This window comes from Gadus macrocephalus, chromosome 17, assembly GCF_031168955.1.
Source record: "Gadus macrocephalus chromosome 17, ASM3116895v1".
NCBI lineage: Eukaryota > Metazoa > Chordata > Actinopteri > Gadiformes > Gadidae > Gadus > Gadus macrocephalus.
The window spans coordinates 9,452,919-9,466,816 of record NC_082398.1 but is presented as its reverse complement, the minus strand read 5'-3'; the positions used below and the strand labels follow the sequence as shown (position 1 = coordinate 9,466,816).

Sequence of the window (13,898 nt, the reverse complement as noted above, 5' to 3'; positions counted from 1 at the left end):
AAAGGACAGATGACATGTAATTAATACTGCACATTTCTTTTGGCTTTATCATTGTATGAAATAAGTTGGATAAGAACTCAGCCGCCCGGATCATCTCCCGCACCAAATCATCTGACCACATCACCCCTGTCCTCATTCAACTTCACTGGCTCCCAGTACACTACCGCATCCAATACAAAACCCTACTCCTCACCTACAAAGCTCTCCACAACCTAGCCCCCAGTTATCTCTGCGACCTCCTCCAAGAATACACTCCCTCCCGCTCCCTCCGCTCAACCTCTGCTGGACTACTATGTATCCCCACATCACGACTCACTTCAATGGGTGCCCGGTCATTCAGCTGTTCAGCACCCAGGCTCTGGAACTCCCTCCCCCCACACATAAAACAGTCAGACACCATTACAACCTTCAAGTCACAACTCAAAACTCACCTGTTCAAACTCGCACACAACGTCTAACTGATCACTGTTTTGATTGTTTTTTAGTTTTGTCCTGTTTTTGTTTTATTTATTTCTTATTGCTTATGTTTATTTATTTATTTATTTATTTATCTTTTTCCACAATGCCTTGTTTTTTTTAAAAAATTGTATGATGACTATATGCTCTGTAAGGTGACCTTGGGTGTTTTGAAAGGCGCCTCTAAATTAAATGTATTATTATTATTATTATTAATGTAGGTACACAATTTAACAAAATATATACCATAGGTCTCGTCGTTTGAAGATATTTTAATGTGAAAATGTTACATATTAGGCCTTTAAGATAATTAGTATTCAATCAAAAACAAGCTCCCCATCACTGTAAAAAAAAAAACAAGACCTTTTGAAACATTATCCACAATGTGGACGATTTTGTCTGGGCAGGTTCTGTGAGTATGTTTAATAATGTTTGTTTGTATGTTTTTTGAGAAGTGTGTGAGTAGACTGCAGTTCCTCAGTCATCCAGCGGGGGCAGGTCGTCATAAAAACTGTCCTCCTCCTCCTCCTCCTTCTCCACCATCTTCTTTTCACCCTCCTCCTCCGGTACCTTCTTCTTCTCCCCCTCCTTCTCCCCCTCCTTCTTCTTCTCCCCCTCCTTCTCCCCCTCCTTCTTCTTCTCCCCCTCCTTCTCCCCCTCCTTCGTCTTCTCCTCCTCCTTTCCCTCCTCCTCCTCCTTCTTCTTCTCCCCCTCCTCCACCTCTTTCTTCACCTCCTCCTCCCCCTCCTCCCCCCACGGCGACTTCTTCGGGGGCTTGTCGTACTTCCACTCGTCGTCCGAGTCGCTGATGTCGTCGTCTTCGATGTCCCACTCGGCCTCTGCCGTTACGCCGAAGGATTCTGTGTTGATTGGCTCGGGCGGGGCTTTGAAGTTGGGGTCCTCCAGCTTGCCCCAGGAGACGGTGTTGGCCTTGCGAAGCGAGATCTCCACCTTGGAGGGAACCATGCTTACCTTGCTGTGCTTCACATCCACCACCTGGTGTTGGGAGAAGGAAGAGAAGGGTGGATGAGTGAGTGAGAGTGAGAGATCAATATATAATAATATAATAAATCTATCCATCTATCTATATCTCTATCTATATAGATAGATAGATATAGCTCTTGGGCATCCATGAGCGAGATGTCCCCTATCCACGTTAGAAGAATGCTTAAAAAATATGCTATCACTCCTTTGAAGAAAGTGGTTATTCAAAACAAAACTGGTGCAATACAACTGCACATGTCATGTTTTCAAAGCTACCTACCTGGCTTCTACAGTGAAAGTAAACCGATTGCTAGCGATGAATGAACAATAACAGAACTTTTCTTATAGTAATATGAATGTAGTTTACCACTATGGATGCAAAAAGGCGATTTGTTGATATATGTAAATAGGCCGTTATCTCAGCGCATCATACATTTAGCTTGCTGGTCAGTGGGTGTAGAGAGTAGTCTATGTGAAACTTAAGTACGTTAAACTAGCTTGAGGACGGCTATAGAAGAACAGTTTTAGAGCAGGCTAAAGCACATGCCAGCCGAGGAGCAAGTGTAGCATGTATTTTATCAGCGAGCATTAGCATACTTTAGGCTAACTGCTGAGTGGGTGTCGGAGAGTAGTTAATAAGCAAGCTCAACTCCATTAAGGTGGCTGGTGATTGGGTGTAGGTGATTGGATGTAGAGAGTGGTTTACTTACTCCCCATAGGTGGAACTCCCTTTTGTACACCTTGTTGTTTTCAAACTGGATGTCGCAGCTGATCTATGGAGAGACAGAAGGACAGAGTTGGCAAGAGCTAGGCACTGACACCGCTTATAGGATCCAATCCCTGGATGGAGCAACAAGAAGATTAAGGCCCAACCCCATTTCTACCCCTCCCCGTTACCCCTTCAAAACAAGGAGGAGGGGTAAGGGGTAGAAATGGGATTGGGCCTAAGGCAATTGACCACTTCCAGGGTCAGGGATTGCAGGGTATAAATATGGTCTTAAGATTTAGATGTTAATAAGGTGCATGAGACATTGTAAAACGAGAGTAAGTGAGTATGTGTTGCCTACCACTGTACGGTTGGCTTCTACAAAGGAAAATTCTGGATTTGCATTTTTGGCGTAAACTGTCACAAACACTGTATCGGCAGTCTGGTGCCAATCTTGTCGGCACGCCACCTTTTTCTTGTCCTGTGAACACATTTTGACACAACATTGCGGAAAATATTATTGGAGAATATACTGAGTTTGATTCTGATCATTTTACATACATACATACATGAATATATTATTTACCTACTGTTGTTCAGGTGAAAAGGGTCGGCTTAGCTCAGGAGGTAGAGCAGTTGTCTTTCAACCGAAAGGTTGCTAGTTAGATCCCCGGCTCCTCCTAGCTAAGTGTCGATGTGTCCCTGAGCAAGACACTTAACCCTAACTGCTCCTGACGAGCTGGCTGTCGCCTTGCATGGTTGACTCTGCCGTTGGTGTGTCAATGTGTGTATTAACCGATGTAAGTCGCTTTGGATCAAAGCGTCTGCTAAAAATGCCCCTAATAAACAGCCTACCTGTTTGGCGATCCAACAATGTGTCCCTGTACTGCAGCCCTTCTGGTCCAGGAAGGCATTGAAGTCGAAGGTCTGGATACAACAGCAGCTCCAGGATTTATACCTGGGAGACCACAGAGCATCAGAGACCAGGGTTTCCTGCAGAATATGTTGAGCTGTAATATAAGCTGTAAAGTGCTGTCGGGAACCCTTGAGATGTACGGCACTTTACCGTCTAAGTGGCAAAGGGTTCATCTCACCACATAAGTCTACCTGCTATAGGGTTCATCTACCCCCACCCTGTCTACCTGCTACAGGTTCATCTCTAACCAGACTGGTTCATCTCCCCCCTCTCTGGTCTGCCTGGTCACGTGTCTGACTAACTCAGTGAACAGTGTGAAGTATGAGTTACCCCTCGTGGAAGATGGGCGCACCGGGGTGATGCGTGCAGATCTCCGAGTCTGTCTCAGGCCCTTGGTAGGTCTGGAATCAATAAAAAATATCAATGAAAGAATATCAATCAACCCACTTGAGAATATATTACTGCTTCGACATTCCCTTGGCAGAGTTGTTGTTCTGTATTAATTCGCCATTGCCTTTAAATCTTTTGATTATAGAGTGCAATTTCTTATTATGGCCACCAGGTAGAGCTCTCAAAACGTAATAGGTGATGGAAGAAGAACAAGGTAAACACTCACTCCTTTACATCCTATGTTCTTGCATCTCGTTCCCGGCATGACCACCTGACTCTCTATCAGAGGGAGGGGAGGGAGGGAGGGAGGGAGGGAGGGAGGAAGGAAGGAACCTTAGGCTTTGGATAGGAGCTCTACCAAATCACGGAGTTAAAGCATTTAATAGTTTACTTACTTATTTGATGAATTGTATGTGCTCAAAGGATTACTGCACTTTTTGGGTTATGTCTTAATTTTTCAATGCATTTAGTGCATTGAAAAAAAAACATAGGTGCATTGTACTTTTTCAATCTAATGGTACTGAATCACCCACACCTTTCATGGCCTGCTCGGCTCGGTTACTGAGGTCCATCTTCTCCAACACCTTGGCCAGCGACGCGGACACCTTCTGGGGAAGCTTCTTCAGCGGCTCCTCTGAACTACACACACACACAATTATATTCCATGATTTAATCCCTTACCTAGATATGTTATCCACAGATGAAGTCTGCAATGGGAAAATGCATTCCTTTATTTTAAACATAATTATAATCCACTGTAATCTCTTGCTGTAAAGATTGGTTAATCTCTACCCTTGTGTAAATAGTAACGTACCCGTCTCTGTCACTATGGTAACCTAACCTGCATGTTTTTCTCTCTACCTGGGCCTCTCCCTCTGCAGGGTCTGTAGCCATGGTAACGTACCTGGGCCTCTGTAACCATGGTAACGTACCTGGGCCTCTGTAACTACGGTAACGTCCCTGGGTCGTAACCATGGTAACGTACCTGGGCCTCTCCCTCTGCAGGGTCTGTAACCATGGTAACGTACCAGGGTCTGTAACCATGGTAACATACCTGGGCCTCTCCCTCTGCAGGGTCTGTAACCATGGTAACGTACCTGGGCCTCTCCCTCTGCAGGGTCTGTAACCATGGTAACATACCTGGGCCTCTCCCTCTGCAGGGCCTGTAGCCATGGTAACGTACCAGGGCCTGTAACCATGGTAACGTACCAGGGCCTGTAGCCATGGTAACGTACCAGGGCCTGTAACCATGGTAACGTACCTGGGCCTCTCCCTCTGAAGGGCCTCGGCTGACTTTGGACCCCTGTAGATGATCTCCTCTCCATTGGTCCTTTTGGCCCCGCCCTTTTCCGATGACACCTCCGGACGCAGGGGCTCCTCAGGCTTCTCGTCGTTATGGCGACCGCGGGTACAGCCCTGGTAACAGACAAGGCAACTTTAAACTCCCCTCACCCTACTAGTGTTAACTAACTGTACACTAATTCATAAATACAATCGTCTCCCTAAACAGATTCCATTTAAATATTAATGAAGCATTGACTTTTGTTCAGTCAAAATATTAAACAAGTACTGATTTGTTGAAGTTCAGACTCTGATTATACTATAAAGACTCTTAAAACATACATTCATATTAGACTTTTACTTTATTGTCCCCTGGGGGAAATTCTTTTTCAGTCTTTTTCATATTAGCATCCATCCATCCATACCTTGATGGAGAGAAAGTCTGAGAAGTCTGTTGTCCTCTTTCTGCAGCAAGACCAGCCCTGGGTGTACATATTCGATAACATCACATTAGGTTCAATAACATCAGGTGACATTAGATGACCATACATGAGGACCTAATACAGTGGTTCACAGGTGGGAAAGTCCATGTGTAGCCAGCTTTCATCGGCTTCCCACACATGGTCTGAACGCCATCAGCATAAGAACCTAATAGCATCGTCCCAGTTAAAACACACTCATCGCACCACAACAAATGAATAGTGGGGCTTTGCTCAAGGCAGTTCCTGTATAAAATATCGATTAAAAGGGCACCATCAAGGAACTAGCTGGAGAATCAGCAATCCCACCTGTCATATTCCACCCCAAACTGAATATTCCGTTTGGGGTGCCTGTTTGTAAGGCACCCCGAACGGTGCCTTACAAACAGGTTGGGATTGGTGAAGGTGTTAAAGTCAGAGGTCAGAGGTTAGAGACACTTGATCTGTTGGTTCACCTTGAGGGCGTCGTGGAAGATGGGGACCCCAGGGTGGAAGAGACAGGCGTCTGTGAGAGGAAGAGGAGAATAAAAAGAAAGAAGAGAAGAGGAAGACAAGTGTGTAATCACGTTATTCGTTTATGACTGCATAAACGAATAACATGATCCGTTTTTGGTTTTCTTTCACTTTTTTCCTCGTAAATATCCATGGCGTCAGTTTATTGACGCTCAATGGGTGTTTCACTCGGTGCCCACACAGTTTCATCATAGTGGACGCCTTGCCACCGACGGACGGCTAGAACCTCGCCATCCTCTCTCCCACCGCTGTCGGGACCAGAATGGTGAAGAGCGGTGTGTTTTTGAGTCAGTTGTGATCGCCGATGTCTTGCTTTCTTGTACGTTTTGATGCTCGTCATTGTAGTCCTTTGCATAACCTGACCTTCTTTTCTCATATTACTATTCAGATGTAAAGCCGTTCCGCCGAATTCAACAACCGTAGAAACAGAGGAAAGGACACAACATTATCGAGACCAATCTCATGGGCCCTGACGAACCGGTGAAACGGATAAGTCTGATGAATTTAACCACGGGTCGAACCAATGATGGAAGTCTTCAACAGCAGATGAAACCGGACATGAAACAGTATATTTGTTATGGATGAGATCAATCTTATTGTAGATTTATTTTGCCTACTGTAAAACCGAAGGGATCAGTCGGAGTCAATTGCGAATCCGATAAAGTTGGATGGAAGCCAATGAGTTGGATGACACCTAGGATAATCCCTCAAACCACAAATCTATGAACAAGATATGCATTGAAGTAGAAACATTTATTTCCCTGTGATATCAAAGATGTTTTTCCACTTTGATTTTGCTACCGTTTCTGGGCGATGTGATGTTTATAATGAAAGACCAGTTCAAATAGGATTTCTGTCATTGTTTTATGTATATGATCTAGATTGTCTGCGGTATTTCATTCACTGCGCTACACATGTGACACTTGATATGAAATGGCTGGAGTTAAAATATAGGCCTTCCTAGACCTTCAAAGGAATTTAAAGGGATACGCAGAGGTATAGGAAAATGTGCCTGTTTTACCCAGATTGAGACGATTTGTTTAATCCCAAATTCATCATTGTGCGTCAAGAAGGGGAATTCCCCGGTTCTAGCATTTGCTTTCGACAGCCCGCATCTATTGATTTGCAGAGTTATAGTATCCTTGCTCTATCTTACTTGAAACAAACATCAGCAGGATTTGAACAGTGGTGCAGTGGAGAGCACTGTTGGATAGCACTCTGGACACCAGGGTTCAATTCCTGTTCAATTCCTGTTAATTAACTAAAGGGTAAGTCTAGTAAGTCTATAAAGTCTGTAATGATATTTCTATTGAACTGATTGATGTAGCCTTCGACCACAAAATGATCACAACCTCCATGGGGAAGTGGAGAGCAGTGGTGGATTCAATGATTCGTTTCTGTGACCCAGTTCGCGTGATTCAGTTCGCCACGAGGAGTCATTCGCGAATCGTTCGTTCGTTCGTTCGTTCAGTCGAGTTTCCGGTAGCACTAACTCCACTGAGTCTGACTGACTCAGCTGAGAACCGTGCAATGGGGTCCATTCCATGATGCGATTTACCGCTACCGGAAACCAGGCTGAACGAACATTCGATTTGTGAACGACTCCTCCTAGTTCAGTCGAGTTTCCGGTGAATCGATTCACCGGAAACTCGACTGAACGTGGAGGAGTCGTTCGCGATTCAGCCTAGTTTCCGGTAACGGTGAATCGCATCATGGAATGCACGCCATTGCACGGTTCTCAGTTGAGTCAGTCAAACTCAGTGGAGTTAGTGCTACCGGAAACTCGTTCGTTCGTTCAGTCGAGTCTCCGGTGAATCGAATGGTGAACGAGACGACCGAACGAACGAGAGAGACGAACCGGTTCAGTTCGTTCGTCCTAAAGACTCGGTCATTCGAACCGGTTCGCGAACGAACGAGCCAACACTAGTGGAGAGAGCAGTTGGCTGACACTCCTGAGACCGGGGTTCAAGTCCAACTAATGTTTTTTTCGATATCATGTGAGTTGTAAAGTCAAGTCTAACCGCCATCATCAAAATCGTCAATTCATCAAAACTCAGTAGACGCAGGTTTGAGTCCCAACTCACAGGGATTGAGAATTTGCTCATCCTTTCTTGCTGAGCCTCGGTTCTGTTCACCGCTCAGAACCAGGGTTAAGACCCCTGATGGAGTAAGTCCCCTGTTCATCCCTGAAAAGTTCCTCATATGATGGAGGTTTAGGTTTAAAGAAAATCAGAGAACTTTCTCGAAATCTGACAAAAAAGGCACCTCTTATGTTATATTTTCTTGGCAAAAATATTCGATTATCCAATATTTACCAAACTTGCACCAAAGCTTAATTTAATGACCAGGGTTCCAGAAGTTTATTCATGCGGGAACCAGCGAGAGGAGGAGACACCAGACTAACCCTAACCTGAAGGACCGAGAAAAGCAGTGGGGGAGAGCGGGTAAAAGTTAGCAGCAGGTTGGATATTCGCCGGATATTCAGTTTTGCAATCGCATTAATCCAGCAATCGGCATAATCAACACAATTGCACTATATTACGGGTGTAGTATGTTGAGGACAGTATAGGACAGCGTATTGACAAAAAATCACACCGAAATTAGTTGTTGCTATCGATAAATGTGCAAGAACAGCGCTGTAATCTACGGTCCGGCTGCAATCTGTTTTAGGGACAGTCCACAAATTACACCCCACGGACTGGTGACATAGACGTTACCATGGAATTGTTTCAGGAAAGAAATCACCAATAATCAATAAAAACACATATTCTCATTCTGATTGCTGTAGTACTTGCCAGTGGGGGGCTTTTATTTACTACAGGTCATTATTTGTTGACATTTTGCATTATAGCGAATGAGGATGCAATTAATAGTTTCCAATATTCACCAAAAATCAATAGAAATACATTTTCTCATTCTGATTGCTGTAGTACTTGCCAATGGTTGGCTTTTACTTACTACGGGTCATTATTTGTGAAATGTTGCATTATAGCGAATGAGGATGCAATTAATAGTTTCAAATATTCACCAAAAATCAATACAACTACATTTTCTCATTCTGATTGCTGTAGTACTTGCCAATGGTTGGCTTTTACTTACTACGGGTCATTATTTGTTGACATTTTGCATTATAGCGAATGGGGATGCAATTAATGGTTTGAAATATTCACCAAAAGGAAATTTTCACATTTATTATGGGTGACCTTTTTTGTGAAATAGGATCGGAGTAATTATGAAAAACACACAAAAAATGTAGTTTTATTGATTTTTGGTTTGAATTGCATCCTCATTCACTATAATGCAAAATTTCAACAAATAATGACCCGTAGTAAGTAAAAGCCCAACATTGGCAAGTACTACAGCTATCAGAATGCAAAAATGTATTTCCATTGATTTTTGGTGAATATTTGAAACTATTAATTACATCCTCATTCGCTATAATGCAAAATTTCAACAAATAATGACCCGTAGTAAGTAAAAGACAACCATTGGCAAGTACTACAGCAATCAGAATGAAAAATGTAGTTTTATTGATTTTTGGTGAATATTTGAAACTATTAATTGCATCCTCATTCGCTATAATGCAAAATCTCAACAAATAATGACCCGTAGTAAGTAAAAGCCCACCATCGGCAAGTACTACAGCAATCAGAATGCGAAAATGTATTTCCATTGATTTTTGGTGAATATTTGAAACTATTAATTGCATCCTCATTCGCTATAATGCAAAATTTCAACAAATAATGACCCGTAGTAAGTAAAAGCCAACCATTGGCAAGTACTACAGCAATCAGATTGAAAAAATGTAGTTTTATTGATTTTTGGTGAATATTTGAAACTATTAATTACATCCTCATTCGCTATAATGCAAAATTTCAACAAATAATGACCCGTAGCAGGGGCGGATCTACTGGGGTGGCATGGGGTGGCAACTGCCACCCTAAAAAAAGCCTTGCCACCCCAGTTGGCAGCGCAAAATTCCTTTTTTTTTTTTTTTTTTACAAGACATTTACAAAAGCGAGTTTCAAAAGTCCGACTGCAAGTGAATGCAACCAGGAAATATTGCCCCATCCCGCCTGCCCCCCCCCCCCACCGGCAATGATTTTGAATACAAGGAAGGCGCGAGAGTCCTCCAAACGAACAAAGTAAGCGGCGCGGCGCGGCGGCAGAGAGACTACATTCTTGAGGTAATACTGATCAACCGTCTATATAAAGAAATTATAATAATTAGAAAAGAGCAGGGCTGTGTATTACAGAAACATCATAGTTAAAGACTTAAGTTAAGATTGGAATGCCTTATAGCTGCATAGCAGGCGCGTGCCGTATGGGCAGGTGGGGCGGCGAACTCCCTGCAAAAGCATTCTCCCAAAAAAATAGTTCCTCAGTAAATCATTGCTCCAAGTTTATTTTTAATAATGTGATTGTCACATTAACTATCTATAGTCTCTGTAGGCTTTCCGACTATTTTTGTTCTGTTGATATCAAATTGATGGTGGCGATTCTAGTTGAGTTTAACGTGTCATGCAATGTGGGGCGGCGGAGCTCAACGACCGCGTCCCTCCGTATGTTTCTCGCATAACCCTGCAGGCTGCAATAAGAATTGCAATCCACGCTAAAGACGCGCTAACAAACACAAACCCTTCTACACTCAGCTGGTTTTCCTGACCGTTAACTTCATGTGCCTCCTTTTGTATCAACAGTCATTCGATTTGATTATATTAAACTTTATTGTCATTGAACCAAGTAACAGGTACTTGAACAACAAAATGCAAGTCATCTTCTGTAAATTATTTACAAATGGCCATCTCTAATCTACTTGGTTGCACACCTGTCTGAACTTTTATAAACCAATATAAGTCACCAATAATTAATAATAAAACAAGCTTCACATCAAGAGCAAAAAAAATAATAAGGTAAACCCAAAAGGTCTTAAATACTTAGAAATTAAAGATATAAAAATAGAAAGAGAGGGAAATCTTTGATAGCACTTCCCCTGAATCCCCATTTGGCTCTTCCAAGCATGCAGGTAATACACTCTACTTTGGGAGTTATTCTATGTCACCGCACTTTGAGGGTGGCATTGTATGTAAATTATTGGAATCGGTGAATAAAGTGATATTTGTTGGACTCAAGTTGGACTGATGATTGACATCTGACAGGAATATCTCATGGACCAATGCCAACTTATTGTTAACTAAAGTACATATTGCAGCTCTCTTTGCATATATTTTTAGCCCCATGCCCCTGCTGGTGTAATAGTGCAGGTGTTTGTTGTAAGGCAGGTTGATTTTGTAATTATTCAGTAATAATTTATTACATTTTGTCTGAAACCTTTTGTTTAAATGTAAGGCTTTACTCATCCCACAATAAATTAAATATAATGTTATTGAGTCAAAATATCTAAATGTGGGGGCTTTCCAAGTAAATATTGATTGATATGGCTTTAATTAAATCGGCATACTGTATATACTTCTGCCAGAGGGTGCCACCCCTCAAAATCTCCTGTCCCCCTCTTGCCACCCCATGAATATTTTTCTAGATCCGCCCCTGACCCGTAGTAAGTAAAAGCCAACCATTGGCAAGTAGCCTACTACAGCAATCAGAATGAGAAAATATGTTTCAAGTGATTTGTGGTGATTTCTTTCCTGAAACAGTTCCATGGAAACGTTTATGCCACCAGTCTGTGGGGTGTAATTTGTAGACGGTCCCTAAAACAGACAGCAGCCAGGACGTTGATTTAAGAGCTTTTCTCGCACAGATATCGATAGGAGCAACATGTCACTGTGATTTTTGTTGATACGGTGTCCTATGCTGTCCTCAACAAACTACAGCCGTAATGAAATGCAATTGGGTTGATTAAGCTGATTGCGGGGTAAATGAAAACCGAATATCCAGCGAATATCGAACCTGCGGCTGACTTTTACCCGCTGTGGGGGAGGGGGAATGGTCTATCTCTCTGGTCTGGTTGGAGTTAAAAATAGCCCCCCCATACACACACACCTGTCAATTCTCATCCAACGCAGGAGTGGCTGGGCTTTGGTGTTCTTGGTAAGTCACGTCCCCCCCCCTTTAGTCTGGTCGTAGCCCAGTTCCTAAGGTGGAGCACGTTAATAACGTGCTCCACCTTAGCACGTTAAAACTCCGGAATCCGGCCGGTTTAAGGGGTTCGCCTCGACCCCCCCCCCCCCCCCCCCCATGCTACGAAATACTTTACGCTGTCCGATGACGCAATCGATAAGAACGTCCACGATGTGGTTCTTAAATCCACCGGACGCATCGGTCAGACTCATCGGTAAACCGACCCAGGCCGGTTCTGGTTGGCAGTGAACACAACTCTAGTGTCGGATTGTAGCCTACTCTATATGTTGGCCCCCTGTTCCAACTCATCAGTTGCGTCGGTTTTAGTAGCTACACAACGATTGGTATGCACCTATATTGGTATTCCACATGATGATGTTTCCCCGCTACAAAATACAAAATAGTAAGAATGATGAAATGCAAAAGGGGACCAGAATAAACCATCTCTAGGTTGACTATCGGCTGGACGTGTTTCATTCTTGAGAAACTTTCTCGAAAAGTTACGCGGTGCAGATTTAAAGTAGTTTAACAAATAAAGTTAACTATTCTTAGGTTTACCATTCACCCACATTGCTTCAAATAAACGCTGAACACTTTCCTGTCAAATCACGGAAGACGGATTGAACGTTTCACCCAAAGTTCTAGTGCAGTCACAGAGGACTGCGCTAGTCGGCCTGAGCCACCTACCTTCCTTGTTGGTGCTGCGGTCGAAGCGCTCCCCGCAGCCTTTATTGTAGCACAGATCCATGGTCCTCACAAACGCTTTATCACGCTGGCTCCTTCGCCCTTCTCTTAAGAGACTGCTGTAGGCCTGCTTCGCTCTTTCTCGTTCTTTCTCACTCAGTCTCTGGTTTGAATGGAGGTTAAAAATAGCCCTTCTGTTATCTGACCCCTACCACCTCCACACACACACACACACACACACACACACACACACACACACACACACACACACACACACACACACACACACACACACACACACACACACACACACACACACACACACACACACACACACACACACACACACACACACACACACACACACACACACACACACCTGTCAACTCTTATCTAAAGATGGAGTCGTGGCGATGATGTCAAAAACACCAGCAGGGAACCACCAGCACGATGTCGCATTGCCATTGCTGAGTTACTGCAGTTTGAACATCCACCACAGGATGGCTGTAGAACCACATTTAAGGGCCTATTTTTTCAACGTTGTATTCAAAAGAAGCGTGGTTAAGTCCCCATTATATCATGGTAATCCCAGCTAGAGCGTTATAGGCCTACATACATTTCTCGTGTTTCAATTCTATATTTTCATTTTCCTCAACAACCCCTCAACAAACACAACAGCGGACTAATCTCTGTTGTGTAGGGAGGGACAAGTAGCGTATGATACAAGGCTCTGTCTGTGTCGGGTCCTAAGGACAGCTGGTGCGCGCGCGCACACACACACACACACACACACCTGTGGCATCATGTCACCCACAGTGGAGAAAATGTTCATAGTCGTCATCGCTTCTGTGTGTTTGGTTTATCAATAGCTGGAGGAATAAAAAGAATTGAGTTTCAACTGCATAAACAAATGAGAGATATAGGTCCTAAACTAGTCTAGATTTCAGCACTTTAATCATACTCTGTATTGAATTGACAGATTCATCAAATATTGGAAATATTTAGAAATATGAAACAATCATTAATGTCTTATTTGTTTGACGTTGCCTTGTTAAATGGTTGTATGTTTTAATGTATCCTGGATGTGATTTAATGTACACTTTTAAAAGGTGATCATTTATGTTGTTTTGTTTTGAATAGATAATACGTGTTAATGTCCTTATTAATAACTGCAGGGTGCAAAGCATTGTGATCAGAGAGATTAGACGTATCATTCTGCTGCTGCTGTCTCTAAATGGCTCTTACTGATTACATATCACAAATGTAGGCTATAAGAAACCTGGTACCTCATTGGCAGATTGTTTTTCTCTGTCACACAGAGGTCGTGCCAAAAGGATCTGGCTCAACATCAGTTGGTATCCCCAAAAGGAAATCAACAAATGTGCGAAAGAAGATCTGCAACTCACAACAA

The 13,898-nt window shown here is 43.1% G+C and overlaps 1 protein-coding gene across 2 annotated transcripts; it reads right to left on the bottom strand.

The window, feature by feature from the left end:
- Nucleotides 1-713: 713 nt before the first annotated feature.
- zgc:92429 (uncharacterized protein LOC445063 homolog) lies at nt 714-12,699 on the bottom strand. Of its 2 annotated transcripts, XM_060077066.1 has the most exons (11): nt 12,491-12,699; nt 5,668-5,717; nt 5,159-5,215; nt 4,714-4,868; nt 3,988-4,091; nt 3,679-3,731; nt 3,393-3,463; nt 3,002-3,104; nt 2,508-2,627; nt 2,151-2,213; nt 714-1,452 (listed from the first exon to the last, which is right to left on the bottom strand). In XM_060077066.1, the coding sequence occupies exons 1-11, from the start codon at nt 12,549-12,551 to the stop codon at nt 934-936; spliced, it is 1,356 nt and encodes a 451-aa protein (XP_059933049.1). In that variant the 5' UTR covers nt 12,552-12,699; the 3' UTR covers nt 714-933. The 2 variants fall into 2 exon arrangements, with proteins under 2 accessions (XP_059933049.1, XP_059933050.1); XM_060077067.1 differs by lacking the exons at nt 4,714-4,868; nt 5,159-5,215; nt 5,668-5,717; nt 12,491-12,699 and adding an exon at nt 4,314-4,519.
- Nucleotides 12,700-13,898: the final 1,199 nt, after the last annotated feature.

Coding starts and splice junctions, on each gene's coding strand:
- zgc:92429 (XM_060077066.1), bottom strand. CDS start 12,551: ATGGATCTGTGCTACAATAAAGGCTGCGGGGAGCGCTTCGACCGCAGC. Junction 5,216..5,667: donor TCTTCCACGACGCCCTCAAG/GTGAACCAACAG, acceptor ATGTACACCCAG/GGCTGGTCTTGCTGCAGAAA. Junction 4,092..4,713: donor CTTCAGAGGGAGAGGCCCAG/GTACGTTACCAT, acceptor GTGTGTGTGTAG/TTCAGAGGAGCCGCTGAAGA.